Raw genomic sequence first — 23,748 nt, forward strand, 5'->3', positions numbered from 1 at the left:
CAAATATTGCACAAGAGCACTAAAAAGTTACCTAACGGACACAAATGTTTCTCCCGTAATAACCAAACATAAAAAGTTGCTCCCATTTGTATCTCACTGTATTGGTGTGTTGTACGTTCTGACAGCTGCGGGGAGGAAAAGCCTGCGTTAGCGCTTCTTCATGCACTGGGGGTGTAACAGTCTTTTGCTGATAGAGCTGCTCACACCTTCCACAGTGTGTGGTGAAGGGGGTGGGAGGTATTAAAATATAATATTTACAATGTGAAATACTTGAAATCTAAAATTAGACGTGCTGCTGCACATTGATGTCGTCAATGTTTAAAGTTGCTGAAAATAATATTTCTGAATCGGGCCCTTTAGTATTCTGATCAATCAGCTTGTTAAGTGTAAGGGGTAAAGTCAGCCTGCATCTCATTGTCTGGTTTTATCCTGACTTCTGATCTGTATTTATGCTTCACTGTAACACTGTAGTATTTCTGCCTTCTCATTGAATTTGTTGCTCATTTTTAACTTTTAATACAACAGCTCACTACTGAAGTCAAATTCAAGAAAAGCGTCTTAGCTGCTTGCAGTAGTAGTTGAAAAAAGTCAGACTCTGCTTCTGAAACTCCACTTTCACAGTGCCATAACATTAATGTTCCTTTCTCCTTTTGGTATTGAACTTCCGTTTTTTTGTTTTGTTTTTTTAATTGATCTTAACTTTTTAATTTAATAAGCTGTTATAATACCTACTTTTAATCTTTTGTCTTTAAGAAATCTTCTATTTTGAGATATGTTTATAACATTTGATCAGGGACGACTCTGTTACACCGTATAAATATTTGCAGATGTATATGTGTTTAGAAAAACATGAGTGTCGTTTCTCCTTGTACTAAATCTCTAATATACCACATTTGTAAAAAATAAGGAAAACAACGGAATTCCACATCACCAAAATGAGAAGAAGCTGTTGAGAACATCCACATTTGTAATGTTCTAATGTAACTGTGCACTCGTCGGGCATAAACAAGCAGCCAGTAGAAGATGGAATGATCAACACTGAATAGTTAATGTCTGTGTGTCTTGATGCAGCACGGCCGGAGCCGAGCCCGAGTGACTCATGCAGTGGTTGTGATCTTTCTGGAGTTTTTCGCCTGGGGGCTGCTGACCACACCCATGCTGACTGTGAGTAAATACACACTCGACATCCTCGGAACACACACTGCTGCAGAAAGTGAACCGTGCGATCTGTTAGATGAATATTTTTAGCCCTGTCACCTGGCTTTTACTGACTCTCCTGCATTTGTTTTTTAAGTGCAATCAGTAATGACACAATAATCGTGTACTGATTATTGGTGGCTTCAGTTGTTCCTATTGTCATATCGATAATGATATCAGCTTTTAAAGTTAAGGAAACTCTGATGACATTAAACACAGCTACAAGATTGTTTATGCCAAAAAACATTTGCAGCAGCTTCTTGACTTTTTTTTTTTTTGTATATTCATCAGGAAGTTAGAATATTTGAACGTTAAAGCAGTCAGCGAGAACTTCAGCGAAGGTTTGGAGTAATGTCTTTGTGTGGTCACAAAGCTCTGTGTCTTCCTCCGCACCACAACATCAAAGCTAGTGTTTTTAGATTTACACCCTCAGGAAGATATAGTTTATGCTGGAGCTCAGGTTTTAAGGGAGAACAACACTGTTAGCCTGAGCACAGTAAAAGCGGTGGTTGTAATTAGGCAGGAGCGGGCAGACCTGGCCTTAAACCTCTTTCAGTCATGCACTGCTTTAGATTATTGTCACAGCATCAAACACCCTAATCAGTTTCATGATTCGTGCAGATACAGGTGGATTGTGTTTTGATAAGAAATATGAGAGGATGCTGAACTGAATACACATTTATTCACATTGTAATGCTAGAATGAACCAGGACTAAGACTTATCTAACATCTGAGGACAGTTTATGTTGGAATTCCCCTACTTCCAGCTTCTGTGCTGAGATGGAAAAAAACTCCTAGGTACTGAGAAGAAACTAATAATCATCTGAAACATCTAGACAGAAAACAGACAGTGGTGTGTTTTGACACATCACAATGTTGACCCTGCATGTGCCAACTGTGGGGATGGTAAAATTGCTGCATCCACCCAACTGCTCTCTGTAAAAAAGAAGAGGCAGCTTCGAAGTGAAGCACAGATGTATTGGGGAGACCTGGATGAAGTTGCTCAGTGGAAAGTTTTAAAAAAAAAAAAAAATTCAGCCAGAAAAATGACCCTGATGTTCCACATGCTTCTACTGTATCGGGCTCATAAAGCACAAACACTCCTGTCCAGTCCATTGGTTCCCTGTGCACATGCATGGGAATGAAATAGAATGTTACTATATGGATCTGGTAGATTTTACAAATTATATTATTATTATATTTTGTGTTTGTCACATGATAAACACAGAAGTTGTTGCAATGCAGTTTGACGCTGTTTTCAGGTTCCTTCGCTACTGGGGGATTTAAACTTTTTAACCAACAGCAGTCAGAAGGTTATTCCACATCATTATCATGTCTGAAACATGTCAGAAATGTAGAAGATGAGCCAGAGCTTAGCCACTCGTGTGTCATTGTTTTAAAAGAATGCTGGTATGTTTGACATTTCTCAAATGTGCTGTATGTCATGCTCTGCGTCATGTTAAGACGTCACGCCTCTACTACTGAAATTCAGGCAGGTGTGTAAAGAGTTCAGCCATCTTTGGTTGGTTTAGGTTTCATAAAGAAAGCTTCATATGAACTCAACAGACTAGTGGAATTAGCTGACAAACTCTGCACATTCAGCAGCCTCATGCCCAAATATCAAAGCACAGTTGGAAACAGAACTCTTCTGTTCCCAGTCTCCCCCCCACAAAAAATGTCCTACCTGTCCTATGTTGCACTTGCATCTCATGAAACGGAAAAACTTCTTCTCAGAGCACTTTGCTTTAAAGTTTTCTCTGTGACTTAGGGTTTTTGGCTTACTTTGTGTCTCATTTGTCACTTTGGATAAAAGCATCTACCAAAAGTCTAAATGTGTTGGCAGGTGCAACAAACTTTTTGGCCCTGATGACCAGATTTCTGGCATTGTGACATCCCAACACTGTAGATAATAAGATCTTCTGATGTCATTTCAGGTTCTCCATGAGACATTTCCTCAGCACACGTTCCTGATGAATGGCCTGGTTCAGGGAGTGAAGGTAAAACCTACAGCAACACACTTTTACTATGAAGCTCTTTGTTTTCACAGCAGTAATAAATAGTTTACAGGAAATACAGAAATCAGCTCAACAGTCTATATTAATAAGGAACAAGCTCTGAAAGCTAGAACAAAATAATGTGATAATAGAAACTGTTGAGCAATAGAAAAAGGTAAAGACACTGTAGAATAGTGACAACTTTATTTTGACACATTTTTTGATCACAGATGTGAAAAACAGAAGAAACTTTCCACAGTTGGCAATAAATACTGAAATCGCACTAAAATAAAAGCCTTTTAAGTCAGTGTTTAGGCTTTTTGTGTGTTCAGTGTTTAAGCACCTTCCATATAAACATGAGGGGGAAAAGCAGTAAAATTTGACTTGTCTGGTTTGACTGGTTTAAAAACTTCTGCATGGACCACAGCTCACATGTTTGGAATTTGTTCTTAAACCCAGGTCACAAATATTTAATGAATTATAATCAAACAATAATCGCTATTAACTGTAAACCTTTGCACCAATATCATTTTTTTTCTTTAAATTTAAATGGACTTTAATTGAAAACCCGTACAGGGCTTCCTGTCATTCCTCTCGGCTCCTCTGATTGGTGCTCTGTCGGACATCTGGGGCAGGAAGTCCTTCCTGCTCATGACGGTCTTCTTCACCTGTGCTCCTATCCCCTTCATGAGAATCAGCCCCTGGTGAGTTGAGTAAACATCTGTGCATGTGGTTGTCAACCTTTGATGAACAGCTTTTACTTCCACATTTAAAATCAAAGAATTTTCACTGCTTCCTTAAATTGTATGAGGTGGGCAACAACAGGAAATGGTTGGATGTCAGATGTGTATGCAAATGCATTTTAGATTAATAATGCACACTAAAAATCAACTAGTACATATTTATGATGTACAACGTTGTTGGAGTTTTCCACATCTGGAGCTAGTGAACAGCTTAGGAAAGTTGGAGCTGAAAATCCTGCTTTATCACGAGTTACTGTTGTTTGAAGTGTTGTCTGGGTCCTGTGTAACTGTAACTGACCAGACCACAGGCTCAGGTTTCTTTTTTCGCAGTTCTGCTGAAGTCACTTTGTTCCTGGAAATCATTTAAAGTGATCCACTGACGTCAGGTCAGATCACGTTGCAGTTTTGTTACAGCTTTGTTGTTTATGCAGTATCCCCAACGCACAAAATCCTAAAACACAAAACAAGACAGAACCTACATGTACAATGTATAAAGTGCATAACAATAGATGAACCCATGGTACAACACATTGACCTGTAATATACTGTTGATTTTATTTTTATTTTTATCTTTTATTATCATTGAAAACTAAAGAATCCTGCAAATCTTATTTCCATGTGGTTTAATACTGAGTTGCTTAATTTTTTTAACAGCTGATTTTTGCAGCCCTAGTCTGATGTGAGAGTGAATAGAGTAAGTGGAGGTTCTGCTGCAGCTTGCTGCAGTGTGAGCAGTCACATGTTGTTCATGTGAGGACCAGCCTGCACCGAACATGTTAACCAGAAACCAGCTGGAGCAGTCAAACACTTTCCTGTTCTGAAATTCTCAAAATGATCAGCTCAGCTGCCCTTGTTTTGCCTAATGTGTGTGAAGCAGATGCATCGTGTATCGCTGAGAAATCCTTATGAAACATGAGCAGACGTTCAGTCTCTTGTTTCCATGTAAAGGCTCTGGGTTACACACAGACAGTTTTTCAGAGCAAGGTCAGCTTTTCTTAATGCCTCTCTGTGTTACAAGATAGGGTCTATGTCCAGAGTCCACACCAAACTCTGATGTTTAATAATGTCTTGGTGTGGTTGAAGCTTCACACTTCAGGTTGTAGACTGTGCCACAGCAGGGTGAGATCAGCTGATATCAGCTCACTTCATGATGCTGAGAGAAGTCACATGGTTTATGCATCCTGTTGTTCCAGCCCTCTGGTCAAAATCCTTTGTCTGATAAAGACAGTTGTCTAGGAACTACAGAAGCTTCTGAAGCACAGACTGCATAACATTACTGTGAATCAGCTGCAGAAATGTATTTTCGTTTCTTACTTGCGTATCAATAGTTCTCTTCATGGTATAATGCATTAATTTTAAATAGTAGATACTAAACTTCTCTGGGGGTGTTTTTCCCTCTAAAAATCCCAATTCTGGACGTGAACGCACTAATTGTAAACAGTTCTGGGCAATGATCAGTAAATTTTTGTTTTTTATGTTTTTACTTTATTACTGTCCAAATCAATTTGAAATTCCATATAGTTTAATTTGTTGTCTGTTGTCAGCTATTGAATAGTGGGGCCAAGAATTAATAATGACAGAACTATGTTAAAGTAGTCAAGCTGATACATCACTGAAAATTGTGTACAGACAGACACCAAATGAAACTTGTATTTACACATTGAGATTTAGCTGGCGACAGCTGATCTCACTTGCTGCTATCAGTTTGTAAAGGCGACAATCAACACCCCACCTCCTACCCTAACGTCACGTGCAAATGAGGTGCAAATCAACAAAACGCCTGCAAAAAATGAAAGATGCTGCCACACGTAATAGCTTACACCCAGCTTTGCTAACAGAAGAAGCAGAAGTGTCCAAACACTGTCACACACACTGAAATCTGTAAACGCTTTCAAAGAGGACGGTCGAAGCACCAGCTGGGACAAAACAGACATAATGTAACACTTGCGTATTACACAGGTGAATGTGATCTACATCACCACTGACACTTGGATGAGAAGTAGATGTCAGTTAGAAAATGCTGTTTTCCATGAAGACACCCACCAGAGTTTGGTTGAGAGCTGCAGGCACCACAAAATTGTATATATTCAGATATTATGTGATGTGTTTTCTGTCTGTGTGTGCAGGTGGTATTTTGCACTGATTTCAGTCTCAGGGATCTTCGCTGTGACCTTTTCAGTGATCTTCGCCTATGTCGCAGACATTACAGAGGAGCATGAGAGGAGCACAGCCTATGGACTGGTGAGCAGACCTGCATGCTGCAGCTGAAATCCCTGTTTAGTCAGTTTTATTAAGGCCATTTCAGCTTCTTGCAGACATGGAGAATGTTCTATCACTTGCTTCAGGACGGGTGATGAAACTTATGTTGAGATGACTCTCAGGTGGATTTGATCAACTCATCAAAGGCTTTTCTTTCAGTAAATCAATTTGCAGCTATTGCTCACCTTCACAAACATGGCTTTGCCTCAGGTTTTCAGCAGAACATTGCAGATTAAGCCATATTGTGATAGTGGGAAGCATGCTATCAGAAGTCAAAGTGGCTTTCCACATCATGGCTGGCAGTGCATGGCTAGAACACACATTGTGGAAATCTGATTTTTTATTTTTTAATTTATCCAAAATCACAATCCGTGACCACATCATCAGAGGATCAGTCCATCAGACTTTGTTCACTGAGTGCGTTTATATGGACTTAAGTAACCAGGTTACAGTCAGCTTTCTCTGAAAAGTTGGTTTCCGAAATCGGGGTGGGGTATTAGGGAAACCTGGTTTCCCCAGGGAGATTTCTGTCGCGGATTTCCATGTATACGCGTAACAGGTTTTCTAACTGCTTACCTAAGTCACTTTCCCCAATGGATTTTTAAATTCAGACTGTTGTGGATCAGCTGCATGTTTCTTTCCTTTGTCTTTGCCTGCACTGTCACTCTGCTGTGACACAGGCACAGAGAGAGAGAGAGAGAAGTTTAAAAGCAGCATTTTTCATCATTATACAGTGAAAATCTGTGTGTCACACTTCTAAAATGAATCCAAGAGGAGGAGAAATCCGGTAACTTGTGCTGCATGTACACGTGTAAACACTGTTCCCCAATGACCTGAGAAAGGTGATTTCTCTGAGTCCACCGGTTACTCAAATTCATGAGTTTACTGAATAAAGATTCAGAAGTTCTGTCAGAAAAAAACTGCAGTACTCCTCTCAGGACAAGGACACCTCTCTAAAAGCTCAGCTAAATATTAAAAATGCAAATGCTGGGTGCTTATTCAGAGATGACATGTTATGTTTTATTACAAATCATGAATCCTCACAGAGCAACAGACTTCAGAGATAAAAAAATTGAGCTTTTAGAGATGAAGCCAGAGCTGGTGTATAGATTCTCCTCACAGCACAGCACTTTGTAGCTCTACAGACCATGTATTACTGTAATAGCAAACTGTGTTATTATGGAGGTGCTTCCCTGTTCTCACACAACTGTTCCATGGTGTTTCATGGTGTTTCCTGCCATTATGGTGATCTAGAGTAAAGAGTAGCCACAGGCAGGGCAGGAAACTTGACTGCCTAACTATTTGATTTGTGTTTCTGTATAGAACAATGGAGGTCATGTGAACAGGACTTTAAGTAATGAGGGAAAAAAGATTTTACTCTTCTGCTACTGTTAAATGCTGGTTTAAAAAGTGGCTCTAGAAAGAACTGTTTCCTTTTTGACTTATTAGCAGGTGAATTGGTCACAGTGAGGACCCATATTAATTAGATTCTTCACTGGTCCCTTGGATTCATTTTGTAAAAATATAATGAATACATGTATTATAAGACACATAAATATATTATCTAGAAGAAATTACAATGGAGCCTGTCACAAAACCACCTACAGAAGAGGGAGCTGCCTTCACACTACTTCTTGATAATAGAACGTTCTGTCTTCTTACAGTCCAAAACCCAAAGAGATTCACTTTTAAGCAAATGTCTGATGTTTAAGCAAAAGTCATATAAAGTTAAAGGGAGTAAAGTGGGTCATGATGGAAGAAGTATTCTTTACCACCGTACGCATGGCAGCATAAACATGTATGCTGACACGGTGAAAGTATTACAAATGCAGGAAAGAAAAAACAGATGATGTCAGCGGTGGTGGAAGAAGCAGTCACATGTTTTTTTGTAGAGATGCAATTATATATATAAGTTCTGGATTTCCAATGATATTTAGGTAAAAGTAGCAACAGCAAAGACTAAAACTAAATTGATATCAGAAGATAAAGTATAATCTGGATTCAATTCTAGCATTTGAAGTTCTGGATTTGTCTTATCAGGTCTCAGCGACATTCGCGGCCAGTTTGGTGACCAGCCCAGCCATCGGGGCCTTCCTTTCCGCCCAGTACGGAGACAGCCTGGTGGTCCTGGTTGCCACGGTGATCGCAGTGTCCGACATCGCCTTCGTGTTCTTCGTGGTCCCCGAGTCGCTGCCAGACAAGATGAGGCTGACGTCCTGGGGCTTCCCAATCTCCTGGGAGCAGGCCGACCCCTTTGCCGTGAGCTCACAGAATTAGGCAGCACACAATGAGCTGGTTTCTACCTGGTTTTCATCAACCAGCTGCTTGAAGAAGACGACAAAATGTCATATGGCAGTTAGTTCATCAGGACTGTCACCTATCTAGACATCCAGTTCTGATTCAGCCAAAGCAACACACAATTCTTTTCTGCAACAAAACAAAGTAAACAGGTGCCAAAATGCACACTGCATTTGGTCAGGAGAGGGTCTGATTAGTATTTACTGTGTCAGACTATTAGGCACTGCCAGACAAAAATAAAGTGAGCAGTTGATGCCAATATTCAGAACGTCTGGCAGGCATCCTCTGCAAAGCTACAGATGAGGAGGAGGCAAAGAAAACATTTAAGAATGAAGCGGCACTTGATGCCATGATTACTATCTACAAAGTACACACAGACAAATGAGGCCCAAGGGAGAGCAGCAGCAGATCCATTCCACCAGGTTTATTTACATGCAGCTCTAAAGCTACTTCCTGACCAGGGTTGAACACTGAATTACACAAAGTTATATTCAACAGCTTTAAGTACATCTGGCAGGACAGTTTTTACAGTTGTGTTTCAAACGGAGGCAGAAGCTGATCAAGGTGGAGTGTAGCATGAACGGGGAGCCATGATGTCTAAGGTGCTCGTGTCAGCTGATTGATTGTACTGACAGCTGATGTTTTTGTGTGTTCAGTCTCTGCGACGAGTGGGAAAAGACACGACGGTGCTGCTAATCTGTGTCACTGTGTTCCTGTCTTACCTGCCTGAGGCTGGACAGTACTCCAGCTTCTTCCTCTACCTGAGACAGGTGAGATGTCCACACACAGCCCTCAGCCCCTAACCTCCATCTTTACTTCCACATTGCCTAGTCTGTGCGAAAACACTAGACAGACATATAATTGTGAAATTATATGTTTAGTCCTTAGAGACATTTTAGGTAATAAGATTTTTGAGAACTGTCATATATGATGTTTTGGATTTATAAGTTCCACTTTTTGCCTTCACATACTGTTTTCCGACCATCACTTTTACCTCAAACATCCAGTTTCTCTGTAGCTTTTAGTTTGCAGAAATAAGCAACTAGTAACTGAGTTTAACATCTTAACTTCAAAGTTGATGCTATATGTTGTATCTTCCCAAAGCAATGTGTCAGAATGATACAGTTGTTATTACATTTACATTCACATTTACATTTACATTTAATCATTTAGCAGACGCTTTTATCCAAAGCGACTTACAAGTGAGGTACAAGGCAGGAAAAATCTAAGTCAAGGAGAAAACATCAAAGCAAAGTCCTATCAGAAAAGTGTTCACAGTTCACGAGATACAAGTGCAAGAGAGCAGAAAGGGTTTTTTTTTTTGTTTTTTTGCATAGGAAGATGCGGAAGAATTCAGTTTTCAGCAGTTTTTTTGAATATTGGGAGAGATTCAGCTGAGCGTGCAGCGTTTGGTAGCTCGTTCCACCATCGTGGGATCATTGCGCTTATTAACCCACGCTGTTTAAAAAAGCTGCATTATCAGTTATGTCAATAACATATCTATTAGTGTGGAGTTTGTGTGTTCTGTCAAGATTTAAATGTTTTGAGTTAATTTGTTCTGTGTGAGGTTTTGTCTTAACAACAGTTTCTCATGCTATTTGTCGTTTTGTCTTTCAGGTGATTGAGTTTTCTCCCGCAGCCATCACTGCCTTCATCGCCATGGTGGGAATCCTCTCTATAGTCGCTCAGGTACATAACCAGCCAGCTTTTTCATTTTCTTAACCTGGCGGCTGTGGGTGTTAAAATATGTTGCATAATATACATGATAATACATAAAGTGTAGCACATACAGTGGACATGAACAGTGCTTAAAAGCTGTTTCTCTGTGATTCTACTCGTCACTTAAAGACACTGAAGAAGTTCATCTACAGTTCTTTGGGTCAGATTTGTTGCTTTTAATGTGTGTTTCAGACTAAGATCCCATATCATATTTTATGCATTATTTTTATTCTCTGTTTCTATTCTGTGTGTCTCTCTCCGTCAGACTCTGTTCCTCAGTGTCTTAATGAGGACCATTGGTAACAAGAACACAGTTCTTCTGGGTCTGGGCTTTCAGCTGTTCCAGCTGGCCTGGTATGGCTTCGGCTCCGAGCCGTGGTGAGTTAAGAAATTGAAATTGAAACACTTGCAGTATAGATATTATCTCTCTTGTTGCTTATATAAAAGCATAGGAGTCAATAAACACTAACTGAAGCGTTAACAGAACGATGGCAGAAAAATCCATATTTCAGACTTGTGTGTCTTTCTTGGGTTTTAATTGAGTTGAATTCACATGTGTTTCAGGATGATGTGGGCAGCAGGAACCATAGCAGCCATGTCCTCCATCACCTTCCCAGCAGTTTCTGCTCTGGTGTCCCACAGTGCATCACCTGATCAGCAAGGTGAGTGCACCTGTCTGTCTGTCTGCTTGTTACACAGCAGTAAGGGCAGTGGACAGCAGGCAGCAGCTACTAGCTCATAACAACAATCCGTCTCCATAGAGTCACGTCCCTGTAACTCTGTTTAGTATAAACACAAAGTGTGTGGCCCTGCCTGGACCCATTGTTCTCTTTGTATAAAAAATGATTATCTCCGCCACTTTTTGGGAGTATTCAGAAGTACTATGTACTGTAGACTGTATTCCAAGACAACACACTTATTTAAATTGAGCCAATTCATGTGATATTTCCTGCAACTTTGAAGGTCATTGTTGTAGTTACTTATACAATAATCTGATCATCTAAACTCTACAAACTGATATTTGAAAATTGATTTTTTTGAACAGCTGTTACACACGACTTTCTACTTTGTTCACATAGTGTTCTATCGTGGTATTTTTAAACATGCTGCTCCAAGGGCCAAAAAAGCTTGATAGTTAACTGCACTGGGTTGATGAACTGCACCAGTTTGCTTTAATCCCCTTAGTACTTTCCTACAAGTTCTTCTGACAGACTGAAGCCTTTTTGTAAATTGCTTCTTCCTACTGGTCAAGTAGTGTCATTGCCTCATTTGTTGCTACTGTACTTGATAGTTTTAAGTTGGCTTCACTCAAACAATAGTACATGGGTTTGTTAACCCTGTAATTAACATGATGAAAACTAGTTAGAAGTGAAATTGTTGGCAGCTGAGTAAAGTTAACTAACTAATGTAAGTTAGGACACCTATTTCTGCACCAGCAGCACTGTGGTGTTTTGAAGTTCTCCCATCCATCTTCCATCATGTTTTGCTGTGTGTCTGTGTGTCCAGGTGTTGTTCAGGGGATAATCACTGGTATCAGAGGTCTGTGTAACGGTTTGGGTCCAGCTCTCTACGGCTTCATCTTCTTCCTCTTCAACGTGGAGCTGAACGACATGGAGCCGGTGGCAGGAAGAAACACACCGAACACAGAGGTACAAATATCCTGCTCTCACGTGTCCCAACTCCCTCTTCATCTCAAACTGTCAAAGGCAAAAAAGTTAAAAATAAAATCAAGTAAAACAAAAAACTCAAGCCAGCAGAATTTTTGGCTCAGGTTGTATTGGGTTATATCTGTATTTTCTTCGTGTTCACTTTTAATGTCCCTGTTTTTGCTGTAGTTGTTTTGTGTGTGTCTTCCTGGACATTGTTCAGGAGTGTGCTCTGTGAAAACTGACTCCAACATACTGATTCTGTTTCTCTTTCTCTCTGTGTCTGTAGAAGTCGGCCATCCCTGGTCCTCCGTTCCTGTTCGGCGCGTGTGCCGTCGTATGTGCACTTCTTGTTGCCGTCTTTATCCCCGAGCACCACACACTGACTGAGATCAAGACCTGCACCGCACTCAAGTCCAGCAGCTCCTCCACTGCACATGCTCCGAACGCCGGCTCTCTGACTACGCCAACCAGTGATGCAGAGGACATTGAGCCGCTGTTACAGGACAGCAGCATATGACTGATGGACAGAGCGACTAATCACAGTGCAGAGCTCCCAGCTCCTTCAGAATAAACACTTTTCAGCTTTTAATTCGTTTTTGTCTCCAACTCCCAACTGAAGACGGGTGAAGATTCAGGTAACGTTAGGCAGCAGTCACACTGACACGCGCATCCTTCTCATTTGTGACGGCTGATATTTGCAGTTTAAATTGCAGCGCGTTGTTCCCGGCTTGATATCTCGGAGCAGCAGGTAGTTTCTGGTATTCTTAACACAAACCTGTCAGTCTGATCACTGCCTAACACTGACCAACTTCACCCACCAGGTCTGCAGAGTTCAGGAGATGAAGCGCTCCTCACTGTACAGGACCAGTGATGACGTGGAGCTGAATTCACTGCTCAGACTGTTTTAAAAATTTCTGCAAGGGCATATCAGAGCTGCTGGGGTAGGGGTCATTGCCACTGAGGGGTAGTTCGGTTTTAGTTGTCATTGTTGTATTTGTATAACTTCAACCGCTATACGCTAGATTTCTGTTTCTGTTCTGAGTCACAGTGAGCATGTCCAAGCTACAGCTGGTTGAGATTATCATCCCATTTTTCATTATGATACTGAGGAGAAATCAGAGCATTTAGTCAGACATAACTGTGTCATTAGGAAGGTTCAGCGCTCATGAGGTGTCACGGACCAGGAAAAACAGCCGCGTTCTCGATTTACGGTTTTGTGCTCTCAGCATAAAGATTCTTGCTCTGGATGTTATTCAGGTTCCAGATCTTAGTAATTTGGCCTCAACGTTTTGTGTTTTCCAGTTCTAGATAAAGATTTCTAACATTTACTTTTTCCTTCTCTAACTTTTGTAATCCCTGTTCTGCATTTAGTCATTCATTTTGGTTCCAGATTTAAAAACCTCTAAATTTGCTCATTAACGTGATGTAGATGTAGTCAATTATCCTCTGGGTTTAGTAAACCAGGCTCACAGAATTTTCATGAGCTGAAATATTTCATGTTTTTGACATTTGACAGTTTCACCAGACATGTATCATATAGACTGTTAAAATGTTAAAGGTCCAAGATTAAAATCCCAAAATGCACCGTGGCTGTGTAAACGAGACTGATGCCATGAAGCGGATCTGTTTTGGTCTCAACTGAAGATGAGTTTTTCCTCTCCGTGAATCCTCTCAGGCTCTTTACTTTTATGTATTATTTTCATCATCAGATTTATTCAGGTCTCCTCATCTCTCGTGTTGTGTTCTTGAGGTGCGTTGACACTGTTACTTTCAGGTTGTTTGACCTTGTTTGACCCTGCTCCTCCTTCCACTCCAGATCAGAAAAATCAAACACTCCAAATTAGCCATGTGCTTTCTGAAAATGTGATTCCAGTCCAGGCTGCATGGCCTGATCTGGATCTGTACAATGAACCTCTTTGTTCTCGTCATTAGTTTGACTTTATACCACAGAACCAGAGAAGAGGAAAACTTCCAGAATCAGAAGGTTGTTGAACCAAATCGTGCCATTTTTTTTTTTCTTTTCTTTTGCTTTAGTTTACAAACCACCACATTCCTAACTGGACAGGACATGAAGTGTGTTGTTACTGATAGTAGTTGATACTGTGCTCATTCAGAAAAATCTCCTTGGCATGTTACAATAAGCAGATATGTGATATTCTTTTATTTATAGCTCCAAACATGCTTCACGCAAGTACACGAGCAGAACCATAACAAACCCTCATTCAGCACAAACGTGATGAACATACTCAACATGCATCCTGATGCTCAGGCAGAGACAAACCAACACGGTTACAGTTATGTCTTCTTCAGTTCCTTTACACTGAAACTTCTGTCCTGAAAACGGCTTCTGCAAAATGTCCTTTGCAGTATGAACATCTGATAATGCTGGATTGATGTTGCAGTGTGTGCTCTGACCAAATCAGTGGCAGTTCAGCTTCAGACAAAAAGCCACTTTAGCATTTTCAGCAAGACTGTTCTGCTTCTGCTGTAATGAGGAGAAGAAATGGAAACGTTCTGCTCAGTAAACATTGAGCAGTATAAATAAAAAATGTTACCATTTGTTTTTAGCTTGAGCTTTTTAGCTCAGGCCTGTTTTGTTGAGAATCACCTGTTTGCGTGTGTTAATGAGTTGGACGAGCTGTTGAAGGTTCTGTGATGCAGACTTATTGGCATTTTATGTTTATTAAGAAACAACTCAGTACGAGACACATTAATCATTAGGTTACACACAGTTAATGCGCTGAGTTTGTCTGAGCTGGGTTGTCAACTCCTCGCCTTCATTACGACATGGTTCCTGAATTATTTGCTCATTTCAGTTGGACCCACATTTCCTGTTTTTATTCAGTGTGACACGTTTAAATCATTCATAGAGGCAGAATTTCTGTCTGAATGAAGAAGTATCACAAACCTGAAAGTGGACAGCTTTGTCTTGTCCCACGAGCTGCAACTCTCAAACTGCAGCTCACACTTACTTCACATTGGGACTTTTTAACGACATACTCAGGAACACATGAAATCAATCTTGTGTAGCTCAGTGTCTGTCCAATTGTACTTGGTGAAGCATGTTACAGATCTTGGCTCCTCCTCACGGGTCCACACTGTTGTAAATGTAAATGCTGTATGTGTTGCCTTCACAGTATATGTAATGTGTGGTATATCTCGTGTCTGCCTCCTGGTGGCAGTTACAGGTCGCTGTAAACAAAACGTTACAGCGTCCATGTTGGATCATGTTAATTTATAACTTAACTCTGTTTGACAGAAACTTTGACCTTTTTTCTGTTACTCAGCCTCACAGCTACAGAAACATCTAGTCCTCAATTGTGCTACAACCACCTTTACCATAGCGGGTACAGTCAGTCATGACGACCATCTCTGAAATTAAGACCTAATGTTTAGATTTCTAAAACTTCCCAATCTTAAAGAAAGATGGACCCACAGTATATTTTTCTACAGTCTGAAGCTCTGAGGACGTGTTACTGAATGTCCCTGAATCCACCACAGTGTCATTAACCTTTTATCCTTTTTAGCTTCATCAACCTCCTTTAACTTTATCTCTGGTCATTATGTAGCTGCAAGATTCACGTGTTATAAAGTGTATTGAACTCATCCTGATCATTTTTACCAAGTATTTATTTGAGGTGGATATTTTTATATATGTTGCAGTAATACGTGAACACTGAAGCACCAACATGTTGGCCAGAGAAAAGTGCAGTAACTGAGCTGATGGTGATGTGTTATTGAAGCTTTTACAAACTCCTTTTGTAGACCACTAAATCTGGATTTGCTGAAACTGATCATTACTATAACAGAGGGACTCAGCCAAACATTTCCTCCACACGTACATGAACGTTTGCTAATTGCTGCACTTTAATTTCTCTCATGTGCCTCTTATCATTCTTCATCTTCATATCTGTTTTATATATAAACAACGCTGAAGGACGTCAATGTGTTGTGCATCTGCAGTTACTTTCTTTTATCTTAAGAATATAATTTTCAAAATCTATGATAATAATAATAAAGAGAAAGCTATCAAATTTTAAATGCGTATGTGGATTTTGTAAATGGAGAAAATTATGTTTTGAAATAAACAGACTAATACTCAGAGCTGTAGCACATGACTTTAGCTCCTGTGCAGTGTCAGAGGCCCATTTATTAATTTATTGACAAATATTTATTTTGGGTTTTTTGTTTATTGAGTTACAAAAAATAGCTACGTTATTTAAATCTTACATTTTGTAGTAAGACTGAAAACGACTTTGAAGTTTTTTCAAAACCATTTAATACATTTTTAAATAAAATTTCAGAATAACAACCACACAATTGCAGCCATGTGTCAAACTAGTAAAAGTCTTGAGTATTTAAAAAAAACAACAATAAATTTTTGTAACTTTTGCAAAAATGAATTACAAGTTGTAATTCAAATCCAATCGACATTTGTAGTTTCAAATCCAGCTACAGTTCACAAACAAATCCGCTAAATAAAACACTTTAAATCATCAACTCAGCACTTTCATTAAATTTATCAAACCTGTTAATCAACACATTCCTTTAAAAAAAAACTTTCAGCTTTTTCCTTTTTTTTCGGTTTGGTCGCAGCTTTCACACTTTCAACTGATGAATCCAGTTTATGTTAATTTATAGAAAAGGAAAACCATCCCATTTAACTAAAGCATTGAAATGTAATCCTCACTGCAGAGAAATCAGAATGATATTCAAAGATCAGTATTTATAAAACAGAGCTTTTACCTATGGAGTGAATTTCAGTTTCCATGTTTGTCTGAATGTTGTAAATCAGATTTGGAATGAAAAGTCATTTTTTAATGGAAAATTATTCCACAACAACCAAATAAATTGAATAGATTTTGGAGCTTTGTTTAATTATCTATTTCATTTTGGAAGCAAACCCCCAAAATATTAAAAGGTGGTTCTGTTTTTGCGCCCTCACTTATTGTAAATAGAATGGCCAAAACATTAGAACCAACTCTTCTTATAATGCACTGCAGTACGACTCCACCACCCACTGTGACCTCAGTAATAAACAGAGAGTAGAATTATCACATTTCTGAAAGTTTCAACTGAAAACCTGAGAAATTATCACCTTGTGAAAGTAGAATTTATGGCCTAGCTGCTGAATTGGACTGGTGCAGGTGTACCTAACAAAGTGGCCAGTGAGTGTCTCTTCAGCTCATTCTTCCTCTTCTTCATAGCAGACAGGAAATGGAGACCTTAGTGGTGGAGTAGGGGATGGTGTCTGGTGGGGGACAAACAAAATATAAGAAGAATAGAAGTGTGTTTCAGTAAAGATGAAATGTATGTTGTGTTTTCTCAGTTGTAATGTGGAAACAACAGTGAATCCCAAATGCAGTGAAATGTACTAAATGTTGCCACGTTTAAGGTTAAAAATACTTGTGACAAGTGAAAGTCTAATAGTGTTTTAAGGATGATTCTACTTCTAATATGAATGTAGAACAAATCCTACTGTTCATCTGCAACAACCTTCATTTGTAAAGAACCTAAAGTGTTCAGATGAATGTGGAGAAATCCTGGTCTGACCTCTGTCCTTTAGACTGCTGATGTAGGCCGCGATGAACTCTTTCTCTCTGCTGTCCTTCTTCACCTCCTCCTCTCTGCGCTCACTCCACCTCCTCCTCACGTTACTCTCCTTCTTCTTCTTCTCTGTCTTAGTGTTGTCATACAGTCGAATAAACCTGCAGGAGCAGTAAAAGTGACATTAACGCTCCAGACTTCAAGCTTTAGGAGACACTTCTTCAGATTTGAGCTTGTCACAGCTCTTCACACATTGTCTCCTGATTTGCTGCAGTGTGGACAAATGAGCTTTTTCATTGACTGAACCTCAAACACCACAGGACAACACTCCTGCTATAAGCCATTCTTCTGTTTGTCCTCTGATGGACAGGGCTTTACTCCACAACGTTCAGTGTGGGAACTGTGAGATGGAGCCTAAGTGCATAAGCTGAGCACACTGAGAGCTGCAAACAACAGATTTTCTGTCTGCACCATCTACAGCAGGAAGACGTGTGTGTGTGTGTGTGTCTGTGTGCTTTGTGTACTTGATTTCGGGGCTGCTGCAAAGTTTGGTGGGAATGCAGGTGAGATCGTCGCCGCTGACGACGATCATTTTGAGCGTAGAGATGTTACTGAGACAGTGAGGGAGGTAAGACAGGTTGTTCTTGTGGACAAAGAGGGTTTCCAGCTGTTCCAACCTGCAGACATACACACAGTTTTCCTTACATGTACTTACAGTAGCTCAGAGACACTGTTGATAAGTTTATTCTCATGTTAAAAATGAACTCAGTAATTAGATGACAGGTGGTGGTGACATCATCAGTTACCTGTCCATGTCCTGCGGCAGGTCGCTAAGACTGTTGTTGCTTAGGTCCAACAGCTTCAGGCTGCTCATCCTCAGAGCACAGATGGGGATCGACACAAACCTGTTCTCCGCGATGTCCAGGTGAACCAGCTGCTTCAGGCTGCTCAGCTGCACACACAGGTTACAGGGCGACTGTGTTAGAGCTCCAACAATTTCAGCTCGTCAGCGAGCATCAATTTTCCTAAAATCTATCCAAACAGATGCCAGTGGACACCTTATTTCACTTTCATCGTCCCCAATAACCTGCGTCTCACCTCAAATGGCAGCTCGCCAAGGTTGGAGTTTCCAGTGAGTTCAAGTCTCGTCAGGTTCTCACAGTTTCCGAGCTCTGGGGGAACTTTGGACAGACGGTTGTAGCTGACGTTTAATTCCTTCAGTTCGGTCAGTTTACCTGTGGAGACAGGTGGTTATTGTTTGATCCCATCGTTCTTCACCAGCACCAAACCCACGAGTCAAGTTTCTGCCCGACTAAAACCAGCAGTTCTGTCGGCCTCACCGATCTCTGGCGGCAGCTCCCCGATGACATTTTTGGGTAAATCCAGCACGGTGAGCTGAGAGAACAGACCCAGGTAGTCGGGCAGCCGACAGATCCGTGTCCCCCTGACGTGCCACTCCTGCATGTAAGTCATCCACTGCAGGTCTTTGGGGAAGTCCTGGAAGATTTAGCATAATACTGTGTAGACAAACATTTACAAAGGTCAAACTCCCACAAGCTCCAACTTACCATCCAACGGTCTCCATCCAGCTGGAGAACCAGCTTGTTCTGCTCTGGATCCTTCTGATCCTGCTCGACTTCATCATCCTGGTGCTCGTCTTTTTCTGTTCGGATATACAAAGAACAAATACACAAAGAAACACAACATATCATCAGCCAATGCAGTACAAATACACAACAAAACATTGTTAGCAAATAGTGGCATACGAGAACGGATCTAAATCACTTTGTCCATGAACACATAATACATTGCAAAATAAATTGAGATTTAAATGACAAATTAAAAACAAAAAAAACTGTACACCTGTGTTAACCTGCACAAGAAAGGCAACAATTCTAACAGCATTCGCCTGCATCCAGCTGTTTTTACCTGTGTACAGCTGTGTATCAATCCGCGTAGACCTCTCCAGATACTGATGCAGCAGGTTCTGTTCACTCGAGTTCAGTTTCTTGCAGTAGATGCGGTACTGCCACTCCTGGTCAATCCTACACACACACACACACACACAATTATCTGCAGCATCATACTGAGTTCAGGTCAGATTTCAGCAGAATGGCTGCTTCAAACTCGTGACCTTTCTGCTCTTTGCAGGCCAGTCTCTGACCTGCCATCCCTGAGGTGGGATATTAATAGCAGTTTGTGTTCATGTTGCTAAAATCAGTGTTGACCATCATAGTTCATGACTAACAACAGTCAGCTGTGAGTGAGTCTGTGTGAGACTTAGAGGTTAAATAGTTTGATTCACTGCTGACTGGGGCAGTAAAGTTTGAAACAACACTAGCAGGTTTAGACTCAACACAGCAGCATATAGACTGGGTTTATTAATATAAATAATAAAAGTATGAGCTGAATATAAACCACATGACTGAACACATCCAGCAGAGCTGCGTTGTCAGTCATTTGGAGCTTTAGCTCTGTGTTTGGTCTCCACCACCTCATGAGGACAAGATCTGCTCTCACGGTGTCTGTGGTGGTGGACGATGGCTTTGTACAGACTGAACCACACAGGAAATGGGCCACACAACCCAAATTAGGAGGTAAACTGGCAATAAAATGAAGAAGGGCTACAGACTGAGCTGGAGACGAATGAACATTTACAGTTTTTACGGACTTTGTGCCATTAGACGGGTAGTTTGTCTTCAGAGAAGTCGTCGTTGCTTTGTGGTCTGTTGTTGTCACCAGTGATGCAAAGTAACTAATATTCATTCTGTACTGCACTTTCCAGGTACTTATATTTCACTTGCAAATTTTCATGTTATACTTACTCAGTATACATTTATACTCCCCAGTTCAGAGGTACATGTTGTACTTTTACAGCTGTACTTACAGCTCTACTTTGTGGATTCAGTTCATAAACACTAAATTTAAGTAATTAATAAGTAACAACTACTGCAGTGTATAAATGATACTGACTGTAAAGTAATCAGTTACCACCTGTGCATTAAAGGACACCTTCCCTGATTTTGAACTTGTTTCTTATGGTTCTACCTTGAGTACTACATGTAAATGAATTCCCTATATTAAATATCGCTCTACTCCTAGCTGAAAAACTCCTCCAGATGACATCACTTGGAGGAACCTTCAGTTCAGATTATGTCTTCTTCTTGCTCATAGAATGGAGTTTGTAATCACGGTCAACCAGCTTTTCCAGAGCGCCCCCAGATGACATCATCTGAACTCCTAATGATAAAAAAACTCCTCCAGCTGCTGTCATCTGGAGTTTTTTCAAGCAGGGAAATATTTTAATGAAGGGAAGTCAGAGGAAGTTTGAAAGCATTAATGTACTTTTACACCCTAAACTCATAGAGAGCAAGTCCTTTAAGGTGAGTAATTAGAATCCAGTCTTGCTGTAAACTATCAACTCACTCATTCTGTGTGATTAGTACTTCTACTACTTTAAATATGACTTTTGTAAGTACCTTAATACTTTTACTTATTGATTGCAGGACTTTTTCTTTTAACAGACTATTTGACACTGTAATTCAGTAAATGATCTTCTCAGGGTGGTTCTTCAGCTTTCGGCTAAAAACGTTTTTGAAAGAAGTTCAGCCTCAGGTTCAGCCTCAGGTTCAGCTTCAGGATCAGCTGATGAATGTTTCTAAGCTACAGAATCGGGTTTAATGTGGAAATAACTGGCCCAGTTTCTGTCAAACCTCTAATAAAACTAAAACTAAAAATGTGTCCAGGTGCTTCTCTGCAAAAATCTTCAGGTTCATCACCTCTGATGAAATATTGAATAGTCCAGTTTCAGGTTCCTGTCTTCTATTTAAGTAAAAGTACTTATACCTCAGTGGATGAACACGAAAGACCCTGCATTCAAATTATTGCTAAGTAAAAGTACAAATACTACCAGGAGAACATACTGTACATAGTGCCATAATAGTAATGAATGGTAATTAATGATGTGTTTATGGCAGCTGGTAAATGTGAAACTTGTTTTGATCACATAGTTCTGTTACTTCCTGTTTGTGTCTTTCCTGAAGAGAAGCTAAAGACAAACAGAGATTTAACTGACTGTAGTTCAGTTCAACCAGAGGAGTTTTTATTGACTCTCAGATAAAAATGTTTGATTAAATCACGTTGACCTTTAAAGACATTTTAACCTTTTACTCCCCATTTCTGAGGAATGGAGGTTTTGTTTCATGGACCTGATTCCCAGTTTGCTTGTTCAGCTCCCAGTTAAAGTCTGTGTTGTTTGCTAAGAACAGCAAGTTCTCTTTAATTAGCAGCAACAGATTTGGTTGTTATGGGAACCTGAGATTCTTCACAGCAGTGAAAGTGTCACCTTTTCAGTTTGTAAACTTCCTGTCTCGTGATACCTGCACAGAGGTGGTTCTACCTGGCGAGGGCGCTCTTCTCGATCCTCTCCTGCTCCTTCTTTTGTTTCTGTCTGTACTTCTTCACCCGGACTTCCCACATCCCTCGGATCAGAGACAGGTCATAGACCGGGGCGTCGAGCTTCCTCCCCAGACCCATCTGTGCTGCTGCTGGACACGAAAGGGACAGACAGGAGGAGGAAGGAAGAGATGAGGGAGACAGATTCAGAGGGGTTTGGTCCAGGCTGAAGTGTCTCAACCAGCACATCTGCACTTGGACCTGGTTTAGCTCTAAAGCAGCTTCTCAGGCCATTTGAGAGCTTTGGTAGAAGCTGTGGTTCAGACATTCATTCTCCCCAGGGGACGAACGGTGTCTCTGTCTTTTCCACCTACAAACATGTCACCCACGCATTAAAAACTCACCACATGGATCAGCATGAAGTGGTCCAGATTCAAACAAACCAGCAATAACCGGATGGATTATCAGGAAATTCAGGTCAGACAGTCAAGTTCCTCTCAGGGTGGACTGTCCTGTCTTTGAGGACATTTTAACTTTTTTTCTGTCCTCCATCATCAGGCCATGTCTGCATTACTACAAGGACTTTCAGTCGGTTTCAGCTGCTCAGCAGATGTTAGCATGCTAACAGGCTAAACCAGAGGCAAACATCACACCTGGTAAACATCAGCAGGTTAGTACAGTCTAACAAGGGGGGAGGGGGAGGGGTGTTCCTCCAAAAGAGCCTTAAACCCCCAGCAGTGTTCTTACCTGTGAACGTCTCGGGTCACTTTGTCCAGCTTGTTTACTGAGACTGAGACACACACAGAGGTGTGTGTGTGTGTGTGTGTGTGTTACTCAGTGTGCTATTTTTATCAGGTGAAGTGTGACTGTGTGTGTCACATGACCCCCCCCCCCCCCCCCCCCCACATTCTCACATTTATAAAAGACACTGAACACACACATGTACACACAGGAGGAATTCACAGTGTTTTTCATTACTGTGGAAGAAAACAATAATAATAATAATAATAATAACAAAGATATTCTGCTCCTGGTTATGAGGAGAACAGCTGACTTTGTTACATCACTGATGTTTTCTAAAAGAAGCTGTGATCAGTAAACACAGCACGAGGTGGAACTAACACCGATACTGAACATTTCACATGCAGTTTATTTATGATCTTATCGTTCACGTGATTCCTCTGATCAAAATATCAACATGACAAAACGTCATCAACTCCCTCTGATTCCTGTAGTGACACATTTTACAATTCAGGGTAAATAAGAAAAAGCAGAAAGTGTCTGTTTGAATCTCGGCTCACAGGAACATTTAGTTAATGATCTGAAGAAATTAAAACATTTTAGAGTCAAGTTAAGACACCTATCAATGAATTCTTATATGTCACTGTAAAAATAGCAAGAAATGGATGAAAAGCAACCACAGTAGTGATCTCTGTTCCAGATGTGGACATTCTGAATTCCTGAACTGATCTTGTTCATGGATCTGATCAGTTTTTCTACATGAAGGAGTTTGTCTGATGGATTCAGTGTCACTCTCACTCACTTACTCACTCAGTGTCAGGACTGACGGGTGGGGACGTATTTTTTGAATAGCGTCTGCAGGACGTCCAGGAGGCTGAGCTGAATGTGAAGCACAGGATTTCAAAGTGGGAGACAGCCGTTCACGCACTGCCTCGAACTCAAAGCAGATGTTTGTCTTTCAGTATTTCACGTTTTTTCCCTGAACCTGCCCCGAGGATTTGTGGCCCAAACCCTATGTTTTCATTCCGCACAGCACAGGAACATACAGAACCTACTAGGAAGGAGAGGCCCTGCTGAAAACTGATTCTGATTCCAGATCAGCTGCCGGTGGCCTGCGGAATGTTAACAAGACAAAAGTTAGTTTCTTTGGACTAGTTCAGGATATTTTTGCCTCGACCGGTGTCTTTTCCTGAGTTCACCATCTTT

At 40.6% G+C, this 23,748-nt stretch overlaps 2 protein-coding genes across 5 annotated transcripts in view; one reads left to right on the forward strand and one right to left on the reverse strand.

Moving 5' to 3' along the window:
• The window catches only part of mfsd14bb (major facilitator superfamily domain containing 14Bb), a 19,693-nt gene extending 3,730 nt beyond the window's left edge, over positions 1 to 15,963 (forward strand). Inside the window, exons 2-12 of the mRNA XM_067520452.1 lie at positions 1,072 to 1,164; positions 3,132 to 3,194; positions 3,768 to 3,895; positions 6,061 to 6,175; positions 8,234 to 8,452; positions 9,148 to 9,261; positions 10,109 to 10,180; positions 10,476 to 10,588; positions 10,775 to 10,872; positions 11,717 to 11,859; positions 12,146 to 15,963. Of these exons, the coding sequence (XP_067376553.1) occupies positions 1,072 to 1,164; positions 3,132 to 3,194; positions 3,768 to 3,895; positions 6,061 to 6,175; positions 8,234 to 8,452; positions 9,148 to 9,261; positions 10,109 to 10,180; positions 10,476 to 10,588; positions 10,775 to 10,872; positions 11,717 to 11,859; positions 12,146 to 12,376 (1,389 nt within the window). The 3' untranslated portion in view covers positions 12,377 to 15,963. The remainder of the gene's footprint in view (positions 1 to 1,071; positions 1,165 to 3,131; positions 3,195 to 3,767; positions 3,896 to 6,060; positions 6,176 to 8,233; positions 8,453 to 9,147; positions 9,262 to 10,108; positions 10,181 to 10,475; positions 10,589 to 10,774; positions 10,873 to 11,716; positions 11,860 to 12,145) is intronic.
• A 25-nt stretch (positions 15,964 to 15,988) lies between these two features.
• On the reverse strand, positions 15,989 to 22,658 carry lrrc2 (leucine rich repeat containing 2). Of its 4 annotated transcripts, none has more exons than XM_067520459.1 (10): positions 22,549 to 22,658; positions 21,806 to 21,953; positions 19,336 to 19,451; positions 18,975 to 19,069; positions 18,747 to 18,903; positions 18,505 to 18,641; positions 18,213 to 18,358; positions 17,931 to 18,083; positions 17,413 to 17,567; positions 15,989 to 17,110 (listed from the first exon to the last, which is right to left on the reverse strand). In XM_067520459.1, the coding sequence occupies exons 2-10, from the start codon at positions 21,940 to 21,942 to the stop codon at positions 17,061 to 17,063; spliced, it is 1,146 nt and encodes a 381-aa protein (XP_067376560.1). In that variant the 5' UTR covers positions 21,943 to 21,953; positions 22,549 to 22,658; the 3' UTR covers positions 15,989 to 17,060. The 4 variants fall into 4 exon arrangements, with proteins under 4 accessions (XP_067376560.1, XP_067376561.1, XP_067376562.1 ...); XM_067520460.1 differs by having other exon boundaries at positions 21,806 to 21,950; positions 22,549 to 22,648; XM_067520461.1 differs by lacking the exon at positions 22,549 to 22,658 and adding an exon at positions 22,206 to 22,455 and having other exon boundaries at positions 21,806 to 21,950.
• Between the last annotated feature and the right edge of the window lie 1,090 nt (positions 22,659 to 23,748).

This window comes from Channa argus, chromosome 11 (assembly GCF_033026475.1).
Source record: "Channa argus isolate prfri chromosome 11, Channa argus male v1.0, whole genome shotgun sequence".
NCBI lineage: Eukaryota > Metazoa > Chordata > Actinopteri > Anabantiformes > Channidae > Channa > Channa argus.

Bases quoted from the DNA above. Each gene is read 5' to 3' on its own strand.
- lrrc2 (XM_067520459.1), bottom strand. From the start codon at position 21,942: ATGGGTCTGGGGAGGAAGCTCGACGCCCCGGTCTATGACCTGTCTCTG. The intron at 17,568-17,930 runs GTACACAAAGCA...CTGCTCCTGCAG, and splicing joins TGCAGCAGCCCCGAAATCAA to GTTTATTCGACTGTATGACA. The intron at 17,111-17,412 runs GTCAGACCAGGA...GTCCCCCACCAG, and splicing joins CAGCAGTCTAAAGGACAGAG to ACACCATCCCCTACTCCACC.